Below are 25,052 nucleotides of genomic sequence, written 5' to 3' on the forward strand. Positions count from 1 at the left end.
GAGGCGGTGCAGCTCCAGCTCGCTGTCATCACGTGTTAGTTGCGTTAGCTTTATCAAGCGTGTGAACGTAAACACGTGCGAAGGTTTTTGTCCATTTTTAGACAGGTATGGTCTCATTTTGCCGCGAGCTTCAAAAATAACAGTCCACATGCTTATGTTTGATTATTTAACAGTTAATTACAATTTTAGTTCGTGCTGAAGTACGACTAAAGCGCGTTAAACTGCAGTGATATTCATAAACGTCTCTGTTTGATTGCAGACGGTAAATTGACATGGCGAGTGTCGTGCAGTGCTTCATGTCCAAGCTGCTTTCACCCCTGTGGCGCAGAGCAGATGAGGAGGATGAGGAAGAGGAGGATCATCAGTGTTTTGGAGGCAAGTAGATAACAGATGTGCACCTCAGTGAGTGTTTTAAAGTAGGCCGGTGCGCACAGGTGAGTTTTGTTTTCGCCTTTAGGCCATCTTTCATGAACAGCTAACACTTCTAATAAGCTGCACTACAGTCTAACAATTCAGATATTTATAATCAGTGGCTTCCATGACAAGGCTCATATTGGAACTGACTCAAGAGATTCTGGCGCAGTTTACCAATGACAATCATGTCAAAATGGCTAAATATATTATTTTTTTTGTTTGTATTCATCTGTATATATTGTGATCTCATGAAATACTATGGGAGTACTGCAAGTATCTGTAACCGAGCATCTGTGCCCAGGTGTGGAGGCCATTCGGCAGGTGAAGACGGGCATCGTGACGCAGCTGTGTGCCGACTATGGTCTCATTGATCATGCTGTGTATTTCACATCTGGAGTTGTTTTAGGAGGAGTTGTGTTGCATGTGGGAGACGCTGTCCAGGCCCTGGCCGTGCGTGAAGGAGCTCAAGGAGGGTGGAAGGCACTTAGGGTGAGATCTGAATCGATCAGTAACATTAAAGTAATATTTCACCCCAAAATGAAAATTCTCTCATCATTTACTCGCCCTCATGCCATTCTAGATGTGTATGACTTTCTTCTGCTGACCCCAAATTAAGATTAAGAGAATATCTCTGCTCTGTAGGTCCATACAATGCAAGTGTATGATGATCTGAACTTTGAAGCTCCAAAAATCACATAAAGGCTGCATAAAAGTAACCCATAAGACTCTGGTGGTTAAATCCATGTATTTTTAAGTGATATAATGGGTATGGGTGAGAGACAGATCAATATTTAAGTCCTTGTTCAACTATATAAATCAATACTTTCTCATTCACATTCTTCTTGTGTTTTTGGTTATTCCCATTCTTCATGTATATTGCCCCCTACTGATCAGGGAGGAGAATTTATAGTTTTTATAATTTATAGTATTTCACTTCTGAAGACATGGATTAAACCATTGGAGTTATTGGATTACTTGTATGCTGCCCTTTTGTGATTTATATAGTTTTAAAGTTTTGGTCACCATTCACTGGCATTGTGAGGACCTTCAGAGCTGAGATATTCTTTTTAGGCGAACTATCCTTTTAATATATTTGGGGAATGGTTTGGATTAGAATTATGGTTATAATTAGAAATGTGAGACTTTTATTTTAGTCCATAGAACTTAAAATATATATATTTGGGGTCAGAGTTACTCAAACTGTTGGAGATGATTGGTTTTAATCAAAATTCCTTATTAGTTTGTCAATTTTAATTGAGTATGTGGTTCCATTCATTTCTTCTCCCAATTGAGAGCACTAATATTTGTAGTGTTTTTGTTATATTTGTTAAGAATTCCACTGGAATATTGTTGTAAAAACAACTTGCACTCTTTTTTTCAGGTGGAGCGACAGAAAGATGTGTGGGAGAATGGAGTCAGCGAGCCACTCAAAGGGGACGTGGCTGAACTCAAGCCTCTGATTGGAACAGTGACGTCATGTGATCGAGATGGAGGATTTATAAACCAAACAACATATTTCCCCCGATCAGCACTGTGTGAAGGTCTGAAGAGCAGTTTCACCCCTGAAGCAGCTTACAGACAGTTTTATTTAAGGGGTCATATAAGGATCAAAATTGAAGATAAAGAGCTTGATATTTGATAAAACATGCTACAACCTAAAACTTCCTGTGTGAGGAATAGAAGGTGCAAACATTACTCATTCTGCACTTCCAAAAATGTGTGGTGTCACTTGGATGAGTGCATCAACAACATGAACGTCCACATTAGCTCAACAATGGCACTTATAGAGCGCAATAGTTTGGTGAGCTCCGATGTTGTATGTGCTTCTGTTGAAGCCATAAATTTGCGTTACGACCAACAACACCAGCAGAGAAAAGTCTTAAAGGTGCAGCATCAAAAAATGGCCCAATTATTTGAATTGGTGGACAACGGTCATGACCATTTGTGTCAATCTTATTTGCATTATAAGTAGTAAATGATTTGGCAAAAAAAATCATGAAATGACCCCTTTAAGAAATGCAATAAGTGACCTACAGTGCCTGTTAATGGTGTTTGTGTTTTAGGATTTGAGCCAATGAAAGGGGACTGGGTGATGGCAAAGTATTTTGTGTGTCCAACACAATGGAGCAGTCAGGCCCGAACTGTTTCTCCTCTGAGATATCGCCGCATGGACGGGGTTAGTTATCACACTGTGAATGGATCCGGGTTTCCGCTGCTGTGGAAAACCTGGAAATATCAGAGAATCATAGAAATACAATTAAAATTCATAAAATTAATGCACTTTTAATTTATTTTTTTTATAGTGTTGGGAGTAATTTGATTACAAAGTAACTAGTTACTTTTATTTTAGTCCAAAAGTAATGTGACAGATTACATTTAAAATTCTTTCAGTTAAGTTACAATTAGCCTACATTACTTTGTTTACAAATCATAATGTGAAAAGTGTTAGGGGTTTTAGAAAGTAACGTCAAACTAATTAGTAATCTGATGAGTAGTGTAATCTGATCTGTAATCTTAATTTAACCAACAATGATGGTGAATGTAAAAGCTGTTTCATATAGATGACCCAGAGTCAACCTGCTGTCTCTCAGGTGTGCGTGACGAGTGTGTTTGGCAACAGCGGTGTGGTGGAAGACAGTGTGTTTTTCACTCTGGAGTCTCTGATTGTGCCGCCTGGCTTCAGACCTGCTCAAGGGGCCTTGGTGAATGTGGTGGTCCTGGAGAGCAGTCAGTCACTGTACTGTTGGAGAGCGCTCTGTATGACCCCTGTACAGCACAGGTGATCAAAACATTCAGCTGCACTAATCAAACCTTTGAACATTCTAGAATTTGGCTGATAGTGAATATAACCGATAACTGAGGTGGTGGGAAAAGGTCAATAACAGATGAATCGATCAATAGTTTAAAGGTGCAGCATGTAACAATTTTCATGTAATATTCGCCTTTTTTTGGAAATTCCTGGAGAGACTTTCATTCGATTTTGGGGATCAAAACTGACCCTGAATTGGCATTCTTCTAATTGTACAGGTAAGCTTGCATAACTGCAAAGCATGTGAAATATAAGTGCCATAAGGACTGATCTGTGTCATTTTAGCCAACTTGCTACCAAGATACCTTGCTTTGTAACGTTCAAATAATTTCAATGATCTTCTCTTTATACTAAAAGTCAGGTATACAGGATAAATGTAAGCAAATATGCTGGTTACAACATATGACATACAATAGTGCAACATAACAATGCAGTGCAACAGTAAAGTGTCTGGGGTAGTTTGTAGCTGTATGTGTGTATCAGTATGCTGTTAGCTGATAAGTAGTTTTAGTTTAGTCTCAAAGTTTGTAGTAAAACAATCATAACTGTGTAATTTTAATTATGCTACCTCATCTGTCGGCACGATACCGGTGGATCATGTTCAGGTTCTTTGTACGTTACTTCATTGTTTTGAATCTTACATACTGCACCTTTAATTCAATTTATTGAATGATAAAAAAATGGGTTTTATTGTTTCCTTACTATGACGGGCACAGAAACAGAGGCTACAAGGCCAAAATGAATATGATTCAGTTAATTGTGCAACAAAAACCCCAATAATAACCAGAAGAAAAATGATTATTTGGTGCATAAAGCAGGACTTTTAACTATAAACAAGAAATACTATAAACCTGCTTATTTCAGGACTCTTATTTTGAATTGACAGAGACTTGGCTTTGTTTAAATGTTTAAGTATCTACCAAATTAAGCTTTTTAAAGCCTATAGATTTTTTTTTTTATATGCACACCCTTTTTGAGCACAAACCATGAAAATGACATGTCTGAACATAAATGATTGTATTTACTTTTGAGAGTATGGACACAGTTATAGAATCTTTTGAAAGACACTTTGGGCTTTATTTCTCAAGTTTCAGAATTAATATATGTTATTTTTTTAAAGTTGAAGAAGCTGAATTTTATAGTAATGGAAATATTTTGTGCTGAATATGTATTCATTATCTAAAAATACTACAATAAAAGTGCCAAGACAACCCAGAAATACAATATTCTCAAAGCCACATGTCTAAAGAAGTTACGTTTCAAATTTAAAGATGATCTAACAAAAAATTAGGTTCCTACGAGCTTTTTTCTCTGTAAAATCACTACCAGTGTAAGGAGTAAAATTAAGGCTCCGCCTTTCAAGATGACAAAATCTGACTGCAACTGCTTGACTATTATAAATAAAACTATGCCGTATTTTTAAAAATAGACTTCAGAGACAGGCTCGTTTTGTTTATGAGACTAACAGGGTTTCCCGCAGAAAATTTGTTAGTTAAGGTGGTGGGGGGGGGGATTGCATAACTCCTGACACAAATTAAGACAAATACTGAAACTTGAGTCATATCTTTTTAATGATGTATTAGTTTGTCAAGGTAATAACATTACATCTAATAGTCCGTCAAAATGTGCAAAGCTTATTACAATCACTGCTTATGGCAGAGCTGACACCTAGCATCGCTACAGGCTATCCTCCTTGGTTTAGAAAAAAAAAACATTTCAAGGGCCCTTTGGTAATTGCAGTCTTTTACGAGTGGACCATTTATGCATATTTTCATAAATAACATTTATGACCTAAAAAAAGTCAAATAGCAAATGTTTAATTTAGCAACTTGCATCTTATGTAGCACTTGACCGACCGTAAACTGAAGCGCGTCGAGTCGCTCTGCTAAAATTTGCGCTGTGAACATAAAGCCCGCCTACTTTGATTTGATTGGTCATCTCAAATATTCTGACATTGACGAGCAGTGACAGACCAATGAGGCTCAGATGAACACACACACACACACACGCACACGCTCGGCGCCGCTGCGGAAGAACGCGCTGATAACAAGACTGAAGCGAACACGAAGGCTTATCACATATTTAAAGATGGAAAGGGAGAAAACAGGACAGAGTAACACGGCGAATATCGCTCATATATATTTTTTTGACGACGTAGTTAAGGCGGCAGGCGTGTGTTGCTTAGGTGGCCGCCTTAGTTTCAAAGTGCTGCGGGAAACCCTGCTCTAATATATAAGATAATATACAGTTTTACAACATGAAAGCTGCATAGTTTGTTGAACGATGACGACTGGTAATTCAGGCGAGATCTCATGTAAACAATGGAGAATATATCAATATTTCTCAGATTTATCACTTTTATGGACAAAATGTGCTATTGGATGTTTTTCAATGAACACTTGATGATTGACCCAAGTGTATTGAACTGGATTCATCTGGCGATCGTGTTTTCATAACAAAGGTATGAAGTCCTGTTTTGATATTGCATGTTTTCATTTGTACTCCTGCACAAATAACTAAATTGCTGTTTCTGGAGCATTGGTATCGCGAAGCAGAGATCAGATATCAATGTTGAACCCTTAGAACTTTGAAAAGATGTGTAATTTGTTAACATTAATTACATTTATTGATGGTAAATCATATATTTGTAATTGTAAGCAGAGTGACGTCACTACCTTAACTGCGTATCAACAGGATAAGTGCCTCCCAAGCCATGCCCACAGAGGATAACGAGGAAGAGTTGGTCTCCATGTAGACATTGATTTCAGCCTTTAACATTTTTTGGAATTCAGGATTTTCCAAAAGGGATGCATTTAAAGTGCCAACTTTATGATTTCCTTTTCTCCATATGTGGCAACACCTCTAAACACACCAGGGTGTGATCTGAGACTAAATTGTTTCCAATTGAGCAATAAGCAATTGATGAATTGAGGGACTTCAATATAAAAAAAAAATCTATTCTAGAGTAAATCTACTCTCAGATTTCAGATTTACTGATGAAAAAATGTGTAGTCCCTCCCAGATGGGTTCAAAGTCTCCAAATATCTGTAAGACCAAGATTTTTACACATCCTGTGAAGCATCAATGTTGCTCTAGGGGGCCTGCACACTTTTGCGTCACTATGATCAAGGACTGAGTCCATAAAAAAAAAATGTTAATCTCCTCTCAATATTATTTCAGGGGTGCCAGCGGCTTGGAACATCCCTTCAAGATCTATAAAAAAGCCCTGATCATAAAAGTTAGGTGCGTAAATATTAGCCAAAATAAGACTTTGTCCCTGAATAGCAGCTTAATCAATAATGGCTCTTCCTAATTTATCTTTAATCAGTTTTAGACATTTGAATTGTAGATGGTTACTTATCAGCGTAATGACCCCCCTGCTCTTACTCGAGCCAGCACTATTGAAAATGCACCAGCTTTATATCATCCCAAATTTTTCCACTTCCGGCGGAGAAAGATGCGTATCTTGAAGAAACGCTATCATATTTCTTACGCTTAAGAAGGGAAATAACCTTGCTTCTTTTTATAGGGTGCCCCAACCCATTCACATTCCACTTGGAGAGAGACAATCCACTCATATTAACATTTTACATTTTGACATATAAGGAAAAAATAGATTGCATGTCAAAAACAAGATTATATAGACCGCATTCCAACATTAGTTCAACCATCAAAACCCGAACGTCCACCAAAACAGAAAAAAGAAAACGTGCGCATTAACCGCGCTCACAACAGCGCCAGCTGGCTTCCATCCCTCCAAACTCTAGTCCATGTACACCTTTGAGAACTCCCACGACAACTTTGCTGTTGGATTACTCAAGTTTGGTATTTCTATACAAATAGTGTGCGACAGAATTACATGGCAAAAGATGGCCTACACAAAAAAGTGCTCCGTTTCCTCAATCAGTCAAGTGAATGTTCAGTGAGCCGGTCCACTCTGCTGCAACGTGAGTACCACAAGATGAATTACTCCATTGACTTTATGAAGGACATGGCTTGCTGTGGACATGTGAATGTTGTACGGCCATCCTTGGCATCTATTCTCAATTTGGCCAGGAATATCAGTGCAAAAGTGACCTTCTGTTGATCTAAATGTTTCTTGCATTCCTTGAATTGATCACGTTTCTCTCTTATCGAATTCGCAAAGTCTGGGAACAAGGAAATGCTGTGGTTTTTCCAAGAAAGCCTTCCTTTACTCACTCAGTGGATCGCCGAGCAGGAACCCTATGAGCTTGCTCGTTTTCCAGTTTATGGCCTGCTATGTTGAGCAGATTCGGAAGGAGCCCATCCAGGAATTTCACTATATCCTGTCCCTCTTTGCCCTCAGGAATCCCAACGATACAGACATTTTTCCATCGGCTACGGTTCTCCATGTCCTCCAACTTCTCCTAGACATGCTCCAAATCCACCTAAGTTGATAGCGGATTTGCAGATAATTCCCTCTCCGATGATCCAGGTAATCGATCAGTTTCTCTACATCCCACACTCTTGTAACCACCTCGGTGAACTTCACCTCCATGGCAGTGATCGACGCAGCAACAACCTTCATCGGCATTGCCGACATGTTCAGCATCTCTCGCTGCATTTCCCGCACCTCTCCGAATAAATCAACTCCCAGGCTTGCGGCCTGCTCAGGGGTGTCAGCTTGAGCACGAAAGTGTCTTCAGACACTTAATGTCTCCAGAGCCCGAGGATTTTGAATTCTTTGACATTGTCCTCCTAGAACAGTTATGGAACAGAGTGTATCAAATCTCACTGCTAGTTTGAACCCTTTTAAATGACAAACCAAAGTGCGCAGAGCTCGCCTCCACTTGTCCTATCCTCACATGGCGTCATGTGACCTCCTCTGGCATGACATTTCTAATGCCCTACTGTATGTTATAAACACTTTCTCCTTATTTCAGTTGATAGCAGACACCCTGAAACATAGTTACCTCAGTCTCATTTCTCCTTGCCTAGAAGAGCGCTTAAAAGTTGGCACAACTTACCCCACTCTCCCCTATTCAAGAACAGTAACACTTGGGTGATTCTAACTTAAAGAATGAGTTGTTGTGTTCACTATATCACAGTCAAGAATTCCTCTTTGTGTCTTATGTTTCTAAAAGTCCAAATGCTGCAGCTGTTAATATGCCAGACGGTGAGATTCGGAGCTTGTTGGAGAATAAGGGTGGGCTTCAGGTGAGTCAGGAGACACACTTTGGCTCTCTCCTCCTCGGAAACAGCAAAGAGCTACTGGTCTGGATTCAGTGAGTTCACACATGGACACTTGCATGATAAATTGTTTAGAATAATTTGGATATCACTTACTCAGAAAAGTTCACCCAAAAAAGGAGATGTTTAGCCGAATGTCTGTGGCACTATTTTCATACAGTGAAATTAATTGGGGACTACGCTGTCAAAAAAGCACAGTAAAACTGGAGTAAAAACGTTTGTATGACTCATGCGCTGTATTCCTAGTCTTCTGGAGCTATACAATGGCTGTGTGTAAGGAACAGACTGCAATTTAGTTATGAAATCTTAAACACTGACTGACTGTGATTGATGCCAATGATGTGAAATGCCGTTTTTCAAGTGTACTTTGAATGAGATTCGAGATGAAAGAAGGAATTTTCAGTGGATAATGACTTAAATTTGGGTCTGTTCCTCACAAATGTTTGGTTTCAGAAGACTTAGAATATAGCACACAAGCAAGTCAATTTTTTTCTTGTGCTCTACTGAAGAAAGTCATATGGGTTTGAAATGACATCAGATCGAATAAATGATGAGAATTTTCATTTTGGGGTGAACTAACCATTTAAAGCTTTAATTTATCGAAGTGTTTGTTCACCCATAAACCTTCATTAACTCACCCGCATGCCATCCCAGATGTGTTTGACTTTTAATCTTTTGCTGAAAACAGATTTATGGAAGAATATTTCAGCTCTGCAGGTCCATACAATGCAAGTGAATGGCTGCCAAAACGTTTGACGGTCCAAAAAGCACAAAGGCAACATACAAGTACTCCATATAACTCCAATGTTTTAATCCATGTCTTCAGAAGTGATATGATGGGTGTGGGTGAAAAACAAATCATTCTCCCTACCCAGAAGGGGTTGATATGCATGAAGAATGTGAATCACCAAAAATACAAGAAAAATGTGAACATGATCTGTTTCTCACCCACACCTATCATATTGCTTCTGAAGACATTGATTGAACCACTTGAGTTTTATGGATTACTTTTATGCTGATTTATGTGATTTTATTTTTTTTGCACCCATTCACTTGCATTGTATGGACCTTTTAAAGCTGAAATGTTTTCAAAAAATCTTCCTTTGTGTTCAGCAGAAGAAAGTCATGCACATCTGAGATGACATGAGGGTGAGTGAATGATTTGGAGAATTTTCGTTTTTGGGTGAACTTGAATCACTTTAATGGTGTGTCTTTAACACCATATAATAGGATGGCATTGTTGTGCTACACATCTGCTTGGTTATTAAGTCACATAAATGATGTAAATGTTGCTTTTCTGCGTGTTGATTTGAACAGAAATGCAGGTTCAGAGATCCACCGGCTGAAGTGTTGTGAGTTTGCTGGATGGGACTCGGAGCAGCAGTTCTCTCTCAGCCCGATGTGTAACAGCTCTGAGAAACGCTGGAACAGCACATCTGCATCAGGTGGCATCTATGAAGATTGTGTGGAGACTCCTGCTGTGAGGACGCTCGAGAAAAACCTGGAGATCAAACCTGCAGACAGGGTGTCCGTTACCATCAACTGTCAAGCCAGGTGAGGGATTGCATTTGATATTGTACTTTACGATTCATAGTTACTGTAGTAAAACTAGAGCAAGTTTTTGTTAGTGATCGATAAGGGTATCGCCAGTGAATGCAAAAGTTATTGAAAGCAGGGTTCCAACACTTCCTGGAAAACCTTTTATTTAACCTTAAATTTACACCCTGAGTTAGTAGCATTCTGATCCGCCGCAATTACCTTCAAGTACGTACGGAATCATATTAATTAGTCATAAAAATGGCAATAGCTGTAAAACGCAGAATGTCATAGAATTTGACATTTGGATGAAAATGTATGTTTAAATGTACATTTAATCAAATTAAACTCACAATATGGCTTAGTGCAGTGTTTCCCAAACACTGTGCCAAGGCACACTAGTGTGCCGTGAAAGGCTGTCAGGTGTGCTGTGGATAATTATCAAATTCCACAAAATAAATTAATGCATGAAAAAAAATATATAATTTCAGGGATCCATACTCCTCACCGCATGTTGTTTTCAAACCATAATCAGTCACTTTTGTAATTGTGAAGAGCAATGATTAATGTGCAAAAGTGACTGATATTTATACACGTTAAGGGGTCATCACATGACTCAAGTTAGCGCTGCAGAATTCACTGAAGTCTATAAAGTGACGTCACACCAAAGTGTTTTTCACACACACGTTTTTGCTTCACCAATAATGTCTTAGAGTACTAAGCAACAAGACATGTTTAGAAACATTTAATAAAACTAATTTGTGAAGAGACATCGAAAGTCTCATAATTTCTGCAACTGCAAGCTTTTTTTCTCTCTTCCAAATACATGTTTTCAATGTTTATTTTGCACACCTCCTGCTTTTTTATGGAAAACTGGTAAAATCGCCCCTCGATTAAACATTACAAGTAAACCCGCTACTAAAATGGACAGAAAACATGGACAACTTCTTGAAAAGGAAAAATATTGATGATGGTTAGCCTATGTAGGATAGTGGTGTGCCGTATAATTTTTTTAGTCGTAAAAAGTGTGGGAAACACTGGCTTAGTATGATTATTAATCCACAATAAATATATTGTCTGCAAGTGCTGCGTGCTTTCAAAATGAATGTGTGGAGCCAGCTGTTCATACACTGAAAACACCTCATCATGCATGCTCTTGTTTGTGAGAGATAACAGTGAGTAGAGCACTTTGAAGTGCACAGCACATACAGACTATGTATTTATTAAATTAAATCACAGTTTTATAGGGATCAATAATCACAATGGGCCATGTAGCAAACTGTTTATCTGGAGGTGAGATACTACCATCAAATACTCACAGAAATGGCAAAATAAATGGCAATCATATTCAAGAACGGAAATAACTGTTGCTTAAGGGTGGGTGTGTGTGTGTGTGTGTGTGTGTGTGTGTGTGTGTGTGTGTGTGTGTGTGTGTGTGTGTGTATTTTTTCTAGGAGTCTGGGTCACTCTGCTGAGCTGCTGCTCCTGCATTTCTCCTCTTTCACCATCGGGAGGCGTCTGGAGGTGCTGGTGAGCAGCTCAGAGGAGAGTCTGCTCAAACCCAGTGCCCCCTACTGTCCCGTAACAGCATTACCACAACAGCGGCATGTAAAGGTGCTCACTGTTACAGCACCTGCGGCTCCTCTCAGGTGGGACTAATTACCTGAGGTTCACTCATCAAAACCACAATAGCAGAGTGTTGAATTATGGGGTTTGTGCTCAAAAGGCATTCGCCTTTCTGGAAATTGTGTACATTTCATTCTTGGATTGGTACTTGCTTGAAGTATGTTTGGACTTTAAAGTCATATTAGATGCTGTGTTTTTACTGTTCCGCTTCTGCAGGATTTGTGAGACTTTTTTGTGTGTGTTGGGGGGGGGGGGGTGTGAACTGTGACTCAAGAAATGTTTCGAATCTTTAGTGTTTGGAAAAGCATTTTTTTTTTTTTGACAGGCTTGTAAGGCGACATCTGCCAAACTTCTTGGGGAACTACGCAGTACCGCAGGCTTTCAGAGATTGTGTTGAAGCCCAGAGAGATGTGCTGGTTGTCCAGCCGGCTCTGGCAGAGGTAAAGGACCTAACACAACCCCTTTCAACATTAAAACTTGTGCAGGATATTAAACTTCACTAGTGAAAATGCTCATTCTTTATATCAGTAATTCAGTTTGTACTAGGAAAAATAACTTATGGATTACTCTTATGCTGCATTTATGTGCTTTTTGGAGCTTTAAAGATCTGGCCACTATACACTTACGCATAATGTAATATTCACTGTAGCGGTAGTAAAATGGTAATATTGAGCAATATCTTGCAAGCAGGAGTGCTGTTGTACTGAATAATAGTTTTTTTTTTTTTATAAAAACAATGGTATGTTGAAAAGTTCATTGGTTAAACGTTTTAGGAATTAATTTTATTAGACCTTTTTTTTTTTTGATGATTAAATACAAACCTAAATATAAATTGAAAAGCTTGGAATTCAAAAAAATTTAGTAAAATGAAAACAAAATGAGACACTTGGAAGGACATGCATTTTGTTTTAATTTATTATTTACATTGAAAATGTTTAATTTAAAAGGCTAAACAAGTATGTTCAGTAGCACATTGCCAAATTAGCTATGGTAATTGGTATCGAGAACCGTAAGATTTACTGGTATCGGTTCCGACTACTGAAATTTTGGTATTGTGACAACACTAATGGTTACTAGTGAAAATTTCCATTTCTGATTTCAGCAATTAAATTACAGCTTGAATTTTGTTTTTTAAACTTAACATCTGAAATGAATTTTTCAATAGTTACAAAGTTAATTTGATACCTGTAATGTGAATGTAACTAGTAAGAACACCTTTTAAGATAGCTTTAGTACTGTTCAGTTTTATGATATCTGAAATCCATTTCCAGATATCTGAGATTAACATTGCCACCAAAACCAAAAAATAACATTTAGGCCTATTCTAGTGTAAAAGGGGAAAAAATATGTTCTTTAAGGTGCACTCAGTAACTTTGTTCGTGTCATCTTGGACTTAAAGTGATTCCTAGTGGCCTAGATGCTGCATCATTCCAAATCAATCTTTTTCAGTTACAGATGCCATTGTAGAAATTCACAATCAGTCATGATTGGTTAAATCAGAGTGAAAGTGTCCAATAACAAGTTACTGCGATTAAGCGAGTAGTATTCAGCTGGTTGCGTGATACAAAAATTGCTTTTATAAGGTTACTGATATGACTAGAGTCCTCCTCTCATAAGTCCTCATGATTTTATATAGAGTTGAAGTCAGAAATTTACATACACTTAGGTTGAAATCATTAAAACTAATTTTTTAACCACTCCATAGATTTCATATTAGCAAACTACAGTTTACAGCTTGGAAAATTCCAGAAAATGTTGTCAAGCCTTTATACAATTAGCTTCTGACAGGAGGTGTACTGAATTGGTTGTGTACATATGGATGTATTTGAAGGCCTACCTTCAAACTCAGTGCCTCTTTGCTTGACATCATGGGAAACATCAGAAGTAATCAGCCAAGACCTCAGAAAAAAAATTGAGGACCTCCACAAATCCAGGGTTTTTCCTGGCTTAAAATGTCATTTTAGTCAATGTAAACTGTTGACCTTTTAGTCATATTTTGGTAACATTTAGTCATTGAACACTGTAAACATTTTTAACGATAAAGATTATTATTGATAAGCATCTAGTCTAACCAATATACACTCACCTAAAGGATTATTAGGAACACCATACTAATACTGGGTTTGGCCCCCTTTCGCCTTCAGAACTGCCTTAATTCTACGTGGCATTGATTCAACAAGGTGCTGAAAGCATTCTTTAGAAATGTTGGCCCATATTGATAGGATAGCATCTTGCAGTTGATGGAGATTTGTGGGATGCACATCCAGGGCACGAAGCTCCCGTTCCACCACATCCCAAAGATGCTCTATTGGGTTGAGATCTGGTGACTGTGGGGGCCATTTTAGTACAGTGAACTCATTGTCATGTTCAAGAAACCAATTTGAAATGATTCGAGCTTTGTGACATGGTGCATTATCCTGCTGGAAGTAGCCATCAGAGGATGGGTACATGGTGGCCATAAAGGGATGGACATGGTCAGAAACAATGCTCAGGTAGGCCGTGGCATTTAATCGATGCCCGATTGGCACTAAGGGGCCTAAAGTGTGCCAAGAAAACATCCCCCACACCATTACACCACCACCACCAGCCTGCACAGTGGTAACAAGGCACGATGGATCCATGTTCTCATTCTGTTTACGCCAAATTCTGACTCTACCATCTGAATGTCTCAACAGAAATCGAGACTCATCAGACCAGGCAACATTTTTCCAGTCTTCAACTGTCCAATTTTGGTGAGCTCTTGCAAATTGTAGCCTCTTTTTCCTATTTGTAGTGGAGATGAGTGGTACCCGGTGAGGTCTTCTGCTGTTGTAGCCCATCCGCCTCAAGGTTGTGCGTGTTGTGGCTTCACAAATGCTTTACTGCATACCTCGGTTGTAACGAGTGGTTATTTCAGGCAAAGTTGCTCTTCTATCAGCTTGGATCAGTCGGCCCATTCTCCTCTGACCTCTAGCATCAACAAGGCATTTTCGCCCACAGGACTGCCGCATACTGGATGTTTTTCCCTTTTCACACCATTCTTTGTAAACCCTAGAAATGGTTGTGCGTGAAAATCCCAGTAACTGAGCAGATTGTGAAATACTCAGACCGGCCCGTCTGGCACCAACAACCATGCCACGCTCAGAATTGCTTAAATCACCTTTCTTTCCCATTCTGACATTCAGTTTGGAGTTCAGGAGATTGTCTTGACCACGATTGTCTTGCAACTGCCATGTGATTGGTTGATTAGATAATTGCATTAATGAGAAATTGTGGTGTTCCTAATAATCCTTTAGGTGTGTGTCTCCTTGTTGGTGCACATCAGCCGGCGTGTCTCGACTCCCGCTCAGATTGGGTCACTTCACTTCCTGGCCGCACAGAGAATGACAGTTTTGGAGTTTGTGCTTATTTACATGTCATGCTCCCATATTATATGAACTTTAATTAAGGATGAAATAAAGATATATCGCCAAGCTGTGATCTGTGTTTCTATCAGACACTTGAGCTGCAGCGCTCCTCTCGTCTTGTGTCATCATTTTAGTTTTTCTATGATCTCATGTTATGTTAAATATCATCAAGGGACTATTCGACAAAAGAATTATTTCATTATTATTGCCGAGATTTGTAGTTACAAATGACAATCCATCGAGTGCAACGTTTGTTTGTGTTTTCCACAAAGACACCCACCAGAGTTTTGTTGACAGCTGGAGGTGGCACGAAATTTGACTGTGGCAGCCACCTAGTAATTCTCTATGCAATCTCTCTGTAATCTTGTTCATCCTTGGGAGCAACACCTAACACCTGTAAGTACCGCTCAGGAAGGAGACTCATTCTGTCTCCTAGAGATGAACGTAGTTTGGTGCGAAAATAACAACAGCAAAGGACCCTGTGAAAATGCTGGAGGAAACAGGTAGACGAGTATCTATATCCACAGTAAAAATGAGCTCTATATCAACATAACCTGAAAGTCTGCTCAGCCACTGCTCCAAAACCGCCATTAAAGACAGACTACAGTTTGCAAGTGCACATGGGGACAAAGAACTTCCTTTTTGGAGAAATGTCCTCTGGTTGGATGAAACAAAAATTTTACTTTTTAGCCATAATGACCATTGTTATGTTTGGAGGAAAAAGGGTGAGGCTTGCAATCTGAAGAACACCATCCCAACCGTGAAGCATGGGGGTGGCAGCATCATGTTGTTCGAGTGCTTTGCTGCAGGAGGGACTGGTGCACTTCACAAAATAGATGACATCATGAGGAAGGAAAATTATGTGGATATATTTAAGCAACATCTCAAGACATCAGCCAGGAAGTTAAAGCTCTGTCACAAATGTGTCTTCCAAATGGACAATGACCACAAGCATACCTCCAAAGATGTGGCAAAATGGCTTAAGGACAACAAAGTTAAGGTATTGGAGTGGCCATCACAAGCACTCACCTAAATTCAATATAAAGTTTATGGGCAGAATTGAAAAAGCATGTGCGAGCAAGGAGGCCTACAATCCTGACTCTGTTACACCAGTTCTGTCTGGAGGAATGGGCCAGAATTGAGAAGCAAGTATATGTAAATTTCTGACCCACTGGGAATGTGATGAAAGCTGAAATAAATCTCTCTACTATTATTTCACATTCTTAAAATAAAGTAGTGATCCTAACTGACCTAAGACAGGGAATGTTTTCTACTGTTAAATGTCAGGAATTGTGAAAAATGGAGTTTAAATGGATTTGGCTAAGGTGTATGTAAACTTCTGACTTCAACCATATAGGTTTCAAAATTACAGTTAATTTCTTTTAGGAGTAAAATATTTTTTTGATGGGGGGGGTACATTTACAAGTTATCATGTAAAGCTATTTAATAGTTTGCAGGATTGTCCCTTTATGTAAATTAGGGAAGAAAGATAATTCCAAATTTAAAGACAGAACATAAGATTTGGGTTTAAATTATTGCTAGCACTTGTCCTTTGACTTGAGAGACTGTGGAAGACATGACAACATTTCTGGAACATGGTGAGCAATGATGCTCCCTGGTTTTTACGGTGCATTCTGGGATTTTGCGAGGAGTCAACGTGTCCTCACTGGAATAATTTTGCGAAGGGGTCAGACCTAAATATGGATTGGCCAGTGCTCTGACTACTAAACTAGGGAGCTGATTTTGATGCATATTAGAAGTGCATCAGAGACGACTTCTCATTAAGGTTGCTAATTCCTGTTCTCCCTTTTGACAGCCATTGAGTTTGTCGTCGATGTCTCCACGTTTCTCTGCTCTTCTGTGGTTGGAGGAGCTACAGGCTGAGAGCGAGATCAGAGAGTTCAGTCTCACCGGCGCTATCCTCAGGAAGGGGGCAGTATATCTACACCTAGAGGTGCCTGGACTCGCTGAAGGCCGACCAAGCCTATTCATTGGTGAGGAACACCGCTCAATTTGTGGCCCCCTAACACTCTTATTTTTTTGTATTACTCCTACAACTCTGAAAGAAATGTATGGTTTGACCTGTACACATTTGGCAAAAATTCAAGCATAGATATAATAATGTTGTCAATAACTTGCAATATCCTGTGAAATGTAAACAACAGCAGGGAAGTGGCTGTTTTGTTTATCTCATGTGTAGTCTACAGTACTGTGCAAAAGTTTTAGGGAAAATGAAATATATAGTGAGGATGTTTTCAACAAAAGTGCCATAATTATTTTTTATTTATCAATTAATAACAATTTATTTACTAAGTACAGTAAGAAGCAGTCACTGCACCTTTTCTTAAAAACGTTAAGATGATTTAGATGCTTTCCATTTATTATGACGGATAAAACATGAAAAGTATCTCTTTACTGTTTGTATCACTCTTGTGTTCGTGACGTTCCAAACTAGAGTATTGAGAGCAGTACAGAGAGCTAGAGGTGTTGATTTTGATTCATCACACAATGACATTATACATTTACTCTTGTAGGTGGCGACAAATTTATTTCTTAGATGTGTTACGAGCGGACCTCGTATTTTGACCTTAAGGGTTGGCATTGGTTCTCACTTTGGGGCCCTTAGACTGGCCACGGTTAGAAGTACAAACAGTACTCAAACTCATTTGTCCATACCAATATCAATAAGTTCACAAATCGGTATCATTATACCTTTTACTTGTTTTGCCATGGAAGCTGGTATGCCACCAAGAAACATGCTTTGTGTGAGCAGAATGAATAAAAGAAGCCAAAAACCCACAAACTGTTCGATATGGATTGTAGCACAAGCTCATTACATTAATTACGTACTTGAATTTGGGTGACAAACATATTTGCATTTACATCTTTATTGAATGTGGTCAACTTGTTCCCAATAAACCCCCTCACCTGGTTTTTAACCTCGTGTACCTCGTGTACACATGGACGTGGTATTTCGGCTTTGCTATACACAAGGCATTATTTAAATCCATTTTTAAATCCACTGACTGATCTCCGTTCGGGACACTCTGGGCTGTCAGTAAAGGGTTAAATTTTGACAGACCTGAAGTCATGTGACAAAAACAATTTTGCGCTGATCACAGTGGAGTTTGTCTTTGGGAGAAATGCCAACAAGTACCAACAACAAAATTATTTCCACATCTGGAAAGAAACCTCATTAAGTTTTTACATTGAAAACTGAGTCTCTAGTTTCATCGAATGTGCCATTATGAAAATTTCAGTTATCGCAAAATGCCACGACTGCTGATGTGGACTGTAGTGTTTGTTTTTCCCCTTAGAAATCCTGTTTACTGTGAATTTTCATATTGCGAATAAATGCATTCTTCCAAAAGCTGAAAATGTGTCTTTCAGAGGCTTTATATGGAGTTACGATGAAAATAAGATGCATTTCAAACTGTTCTGAGACCAGTGCAGATAGACAGCACACTGGAGGCTAAGTCATTCACTAAATAGGGAGCAAGGGAGCATCCTATAACTGTTCTGAGACCAGTGCAGACAGACGGCACACTGGAGGTTAAGTAATGCACTAAATAGGGAGCAAGGGAGCATCCTATAACTGTTCTGAGACCAGTGCAGACAGACGGCACACTGGAGGTTAAGTAATGCACTAAATAGGGAACAAGGGAGCATCCTATAGCTCTCCTATAACTGTTCTGAGACCAGTGCAGACAGACGGCACACTGGAGGTTAAGTAATGCACTAAATAGGGAGCAAGGGAGCATCCTATAACTGTTCTGAGACCAGTGCAGACAGACGGCACACTGGAGGTTAAGTAATGCACTAAATAGGGAGCAAGGGAGCATCCTATAGCTCTCTATGCAGTTAAGTGCGTTCACTCTTAAAATCTGATCCAAAGTTCAGTTTCAGGCTGCAGATGATGTTTGGATCACTCAACATGTTTGACACACATGGGACAATGGTCATCAGGACATAGATTCAACATTTCTAATGGAACATTTTATTTGAACATGGTTGACAGTGATTGGGTAATGCTGGGAGTTACTTTACATCAGAAATTGGCATAAATAATTCTAATTCAATGTCTGTAACGTCTAAAAACATGAATAATCAACACTCCTAGAAACATAAACAACAATTTCATAAAACAAATCTGACTTTCTGTAGCTTATTTAAAATGTCAAACTTGGTCCCGCTGTCCACATACGAGGACATACTGTAAATTGTTCCAAAAACCTTTTTATTTTTGCTTTATTATTAGGTGCTACTAGTTCCAAATGAAAATGGGAAATGCACACAGCAGTCACGCTTGTGTCTCAGGAGGTTCATTTGGTTTTTAAAGTGATCAAATCACCAAGTGGGTCTTGGAGAATTACAGTTGTATTTATTTGTGAGCTAAAAAGTTTGACTTTTTAAAAATGTGATTTTGTTTCTTTGTTTAATCCTCCTATAGGTGATAAAGTTGTTCTGAAGAAACCATGTGGTGCAGAAATTGTAATTGAGTATATAGCTTATGTCATGGAGGTACAGTTCACTTATCAACATTTCTTTATCTTCATATTATTCTACAGCTTTAGGGCTGCAGCTAATGATTATTTTAATAATTGATTGATCTGTTAATTATTTATGAAGCATTACGCTACATTAGGCCTCCCATGGACACTAGAACACCATTTAAAACCACTGAAAAAGGAGCATTTCAAAATCACTATTACTGCACACTTCTGCAAAACCTATGACATTAAGAAATCAAGAATTATAACGTTAAGAAACTGAACATTTTCAGAATTCAATGTATTATTGTGCACATGGCCTTAATAACATTTTATTAAAAATGATAAAGAAAATCAAGAGCACAATCTGAATGTTAACTGGCAAGTGGAAGTCCTGCAGGAACACACACATGCACTCCTATGAACATGGTGACAAATTACTGTCATTTCACTTTTTTTTTAATCCCCAAAACCTTTTACAGTTACACTGCTTAACAATATCATTTCTTTTGTGGTATTTGTGAGATTTCAATTGAAAAGTTCATTTTCAATTTGGGGAAAAAAATTTCATCCTCAATCAAATATTTTCTCTCACATTTTTTAGAAATCCGTTTTTAACAGCCGTAAAGTGAAGTCACTGACAGATTGCCTGATTTAATCGATTAGTAATTGCAGCCCTAAATAAATGTTTGTGTAATGCATTGTTCTTGTGAAAGACACTTTGTAATGTTTCCTGTTATTTGATTGACAGCTGTTGGTAAGTTCTGATCATTGATTGTCACAGATCTCAGAAGAGGATGTGAGTTTACGAGTGAACTCTGACTTTCAGAATGGATATCTTGGAGAACCTCTAGATGTGGAGTTCACTTTCAACAGGTGCTTATGTCTCACTTCCCCTTTACAGCACTTTCATTGCTTATGTCTGAACTGGAATTTTGGCATGGAATATGATGTTATATCCAGGTTGACCATGAGGAGGTGCCATTGTGCTTTGGAACAGATCAAACATTTTGGAGACAACAGTAAGAAACAATATATTGTATATTCTAATTAAAATATATATACAATGCTGTTAGCAAAGTTTCAGCAATGGCTCTGAGATATGGACTTTTTTTTAAATCCAGGTTTAGCAGGTTTTAATTGTGCGGTGCAGGTTTACCTTATTTCCATAGTAGTTAAATTAGTTTATAATTTAATAATGCAATTAATCATGCACCGTGACCAGTATGTCAATTCTGTGATAAAACTATATGTTTTAGCTACCATCAGAGCAATTCAAGATTGAAGTGCATGTAACTTGGATTTACCGGCCACGTCAGCAGTGGGCAGTCTGAGCCGGTCACACAGGATGCATTATTGACAAGATTATCGGGATCTTGAGATGCGATTTCTCAAAGTTTCATCTACTTTTCACTTCATCCAGTGTCCTAGAGATGCAGGGTATACTTTTTGCAGACAATACTTTTTGTATTGTCTAAGTGCTTTACTTGTCTGCTATAACAGTGCAATAGATTTCTATCTAAATTATATTTATAGACCATGCATATTTATCATAATTTTTATTGTCACATACAGTACTGTGCAAAGGTTTTGGCACTTGTGAAAAATGTTGCATAGTTAGGATGTCTTCAAAAATAATGCCATAAATAGTTTTCATTTATTAGTTAACATCATACAATACATAAAGCTAAATCAATATTTGGTGTGGCCACCTTTGCCTTCAAAATAGCACCAAACTCGACTCGATGCTCAGTGGGGGCAGTGCCATCTGTTGCAGGGCTCCCAGTTATTCTATTCAGTTAGCAAAAGGAATGGTTGGGAGTCTAAAATGTTTCCTATTGACACTAAAATTTAAGAAATAAATGACCATCTTGAGACGTGTTTTGTAAAACATAAGATTTTTACGAAGTACTGTATTTATATTTCATCTTTATTTAGGGGCTTTCTCAGCAAAAATTATTAATGTAATTAATAAAATTAATCTGCATATCATGTCATTAATTTGATTTCAAATTTAAATAGATTGACCGCCGATATATGTATAGTAAGGATAATGTGCAGTTAACTGGTTTGTACAAAATAAACCCAGACAGGGTGATCAGGACACGAAACGGACAACTCTTGTATCATCCTGAAGGGGTTTATTTTGCGATAACAGACTGTAGGTTATCCCACTTATTACATTGCTTCTAACCAAATAAATAAATGCATGGGGATACAATATTGATTTGTATTGAAATCATGTAATTATGAGAGGTCACGTGGCGCCATGCGACATGTAAAGATGAGCCCTGGTCACTTCGCTAGTTTTTAAAATATTTTAATGTTTGAATCCGGTGAGATTCGGATACACCTGTTTGCTCTTTGAGGTAAACATGGCAAAGAAGTCAAAATCCTCGGGCCCTGAAGACATTAAAAGACACCTGCAGAGTCCTGCGGGGACTCCATTTGGATGGCACGGCCTGGGAAATTCAGCGTCAACAGTCCAACATGTTTGTGATGCTGACGAAGGTTTTTGCTGACTTGAAGGATCTCGCTCAATTACGCAGATGGAAACACAATTCTCTGAGTCGGTTACAAGAGTGGCAGATGTTGAGAAACGGATAGATTATCTGGAGTCATCAGAGAGGGAATTATCCGCCCGTGACCAAAATAGACCTGGAAGGCATTTTGGAGAAACTGGAAGATTTGGAAAATAAGAGAATTTTTAATTAAGAGAAATAAGATGAGAATTTTCATTTTTGTGTGAATTAATTCTTTAAAGCCCGATGTGGCCCCTGTACCAAACAACTGCTCAACCGCCTGCTATTGTGACAAGTGACCCTGCTTTTTTTTGGCATTCCTTTCATTGTTTTGAACATGTTTTATGCGCAACATTAACTCTCTCAGTCGGCATTAAGGGAAATTTAGACCCTGCACAGAAACTGAATTGAATTGTAATTTTCATACATTTTGATGTTGAAAAAACTTCAAAAAAGAAAATCTATATATCATTTCTATAATCATTTTTTTTCTTTTTTTTTTTTTTTTTTTAAATCAGATTCATGTAGAGTTTACAGTATCCTAGATAAGTGATGTATTTTAAAAGTTGTCAGTCACAAACACCTATAAAATACCTGTATTTTTTATTCTTTCTGGCAAACAGCCATAAAAGGGAATGTAAATTACGGTATGTGTGCTACATTTTCAAATTGCAGCATAGAGTTTTTATTATTAAGGGGGATAGCTTTCATAACTCAATACTCACTACTCGAGTACTTTTAAATGAGCTACTCTTTTCTCTTAGTTTTTAGGACAGGTACTTTTACTCTACTCAAACTACAATTTTTAAGAAGTAACAGTACTTTTAGTTGAGTATTATTTTTCAGTACTATTTCCACCCCTGCATTTGGCCCATTGGTCGCTTCCACCTGAGAGAGCCCCTCCCTGGTTCTGTATTGAACAGGATGTTCTTGCCCCTATTTTGCCATTGCAAAGCCTTTCTATTAAACTAACCAGAGAAGTTAATTTACACCCCGTAATCTCACATTTGCACTCAGTATTGACAAAAGTGTCCAGAGTGTTTATTCAGATATTTATCTAAATGTTGCCTCTAGCTTATGGCTAAACCCCAAACTGCATTAATAAGTCCCCTTTTTTTTGGTCAGAGTGGATTGTGGGGGAGGTTAATACACTCGGTGACCTATATGAGAGTGGTGTGTTGAGATCCTTTTGAAGGTTTGGTATTTTGGGATCCCCAGGTCTCAGGTTTTTAGGTGTTTGCAGCTGCGCCGCTTGCTCTGTGCTGTTTTGGAGTAACATACACTCCTCTAAAGCAGCAGATACTCTAGGAGAGGTGATTACTGCTTTTGGAAAAGGTCACATCCGTGTATTACTCCCCATTAATTCGGTGTCGGGAGGACGGAGTCTCAACCACTCGAGATTATGGGTGAAAGATTAAAACTTTGAATTGGAGGAGGGAGAATTGGCTAGGATTTATAGAAACGGCATCTAGAGACGCAAGGGTGCACCTTATACAATTTAAGATTTTACATTGGTTCTATTGGACCCCTTCTCAATTGTATAGGCTTGGTCTTGAAGACACACCCACCTGCTGGTAATGCCAATCAGAGGATGGAGATATAACCCATGTCTTTTGGGGGTGTGTTGAGAGAGAAGTTTTGGTTGTAGGTTCAGAGTCTGGTGTGCGACGTGTTGGGCACTCAGGTGTCATTTTTCCCCAGGCTCTGTCTCTTGGGCGATGGGGTGGTCATCGACTTTGAAAGTAGATACATCGAGAGTTTGGTATTGGCCAGTGTCGTCATCACCAGGCGGGTCATTTTGGGGGGCTGGAGGTTGGCTGGTGCGCCCTCTTTTCGGGAGTGTTGCTCAGGGATGGTAAGGGTGGCGGCCTTTTGAGGAAGGTGCATTCAGAAGAACAGGTAGGTACAGGTTCGTGGAGAAATGGGTGTGTGTGTGTGTGTGTGTGTGTGTGTGTGTGTGTGTGTGTGTGTGTTTGTAAAATATATATCTCTCAACAGCATGCCGACGCAAACTGGAGGTTGGTGTTTACTTTGTAAAAATGACCGTCTGACTCCTCATTATTCAGACTATTACAAGAATACTTGCCAAATAAATAAATAAATGCACACGAAATATTTAATTTTTTTTTTAGCTTACTTGTGGAGATTGCACAGTGATCCAAGAAGTAGTAAAGATGACTCTCAAATACCAGATGTCTGATACGTGGATGTGCAGTTGTCACTGAGAAATATCAGACCATTAGATGGTGCCATTGAACAATCATAAGAGTATTCCAGAGAGCCACGCTATATAAACTCAGCAAAAAAATAAATGTCCCTTTTTCAGGACACTGTATTTTATATATAATTTTGTAAAAATCCAAATAACTTTACAGATCTTTATTGTAAAGGGTTTAAACTATGTTTTCCGTGTTCAATGGACAATAAACAATTAATGAACATGCACCTGTGGAAAGGTCATTAAGACGCTTACAGACGGTAGGCAATTAAGGTCGCAGTAATAAAAAAATTAGGACACTAAAGAGACCTTTCTACTAACTCTGACAAACACCAAAAGAAAGATGCCCAGGGTCCTGCTCATCTGCGTGAATGTGCCTTTGGCATGCTGCATGGTGGCATGAGAACTGCAGATGTGGCCAGGGCAATAAATTGCAATGTCCGTACTGTGAGACGCCTAAGACAGCACTACAGGGAGACAGGAAAGACTGCTGATTGTCCTTGCGGTGACAGACCATATGAAACGACACCTGCACAGGATCGGTACATCCAAATATTATACCTGCGGGACAGGTACAGGATGGCAACAACTGCCTGAGTGACACCAGGAATGCACAATACTGCAATAGACTGAGAGAGGCTGGACTGAGGGCTTGTAGGCCTGTTGTAAGGTAGGTCCTTACAAGACATCACCAGTAACAACATTGCCTATGGGCACAAACCCACCTTCGCTGGACCAGACAGGACAGGCAAGAAGTGCTCTTCACTGACGAGTCGCGGTGTCTCACCAGGTGTGATGGTCGGACTCTGCTTATCATCAAAGGAATGAGCGTAACACTGA

General features: G+C 38.8%; 1 protein-coding gene across 1 annotated transcript in view; it reads left to right on the top strand.

The window, feature by feature from the left end:
* Positions 1–272: 272 nt before the first annotated feature.
* The window catches only part of mov10l1 (Mov10 like RISC complex RNA helicase 1), a 45,995-nt gene continuing 21,215 nt past the window's right edge, over positions 273–25,052 (top strand). Inside the window, exons 1-13 of the mRNA XM_052129409.1 lie at positions 273–375; positions 716–903; positions 1,796–1,955; positions 2,478–2,590; positions 3,006–3,193; positions 8,329–8,469; positions 9,752–9,988; positions 11,425–11,619; positions 11,922–12,036; positions 16,799–16,976; positions 19,433–19,503; positions 20,257–20,348; positions 20,436–20,494. Coding sequence (XP_051985369.1) covers positions 273–375; positions 716–903; positions 1,796–1,955; positions 2,478–2,590; positions 3,006–3,193; positions 8,329–8,469; positions 9,752–9,988; positions 11,425–11,619; positions 11,922–12,036; positions 16,799–16,976; positions 19,433–19,503; positions 20,257–20,348; positions 20,436–20,494 — 1,840 coding nt within the window. The remainder of the gene's footprint in view (positions 376–715; positions 904–1,795; positions 1,956–2,477; positions 2,591–3,005; positions 3,194–8,328; positions 8,470–9,751; positions 9,989–11,424; positions 11,620–11,921; positions 12,037–16,798; positions 16,977–19,432; positions 19,504–20,256; positions 20,349–20,435; positions 20,495–25,052) is intronic.

Source organism: Xyrauchen texanus, chromosome 6 (genome assembly GCF_025860055.1).
Source record: "Xyrauchen texanus isolate HMW12.3.18 chromosome 6, RBS_HiC_50CHRs, whole genome shotgun sequence".
Taxonomy (NCBI): Eukaryota; Metazoa; Chordata; class Actinopteri; order Cypriniformes; family Catostomidae; genus Xyrauchen; species Xyrauchen texanus.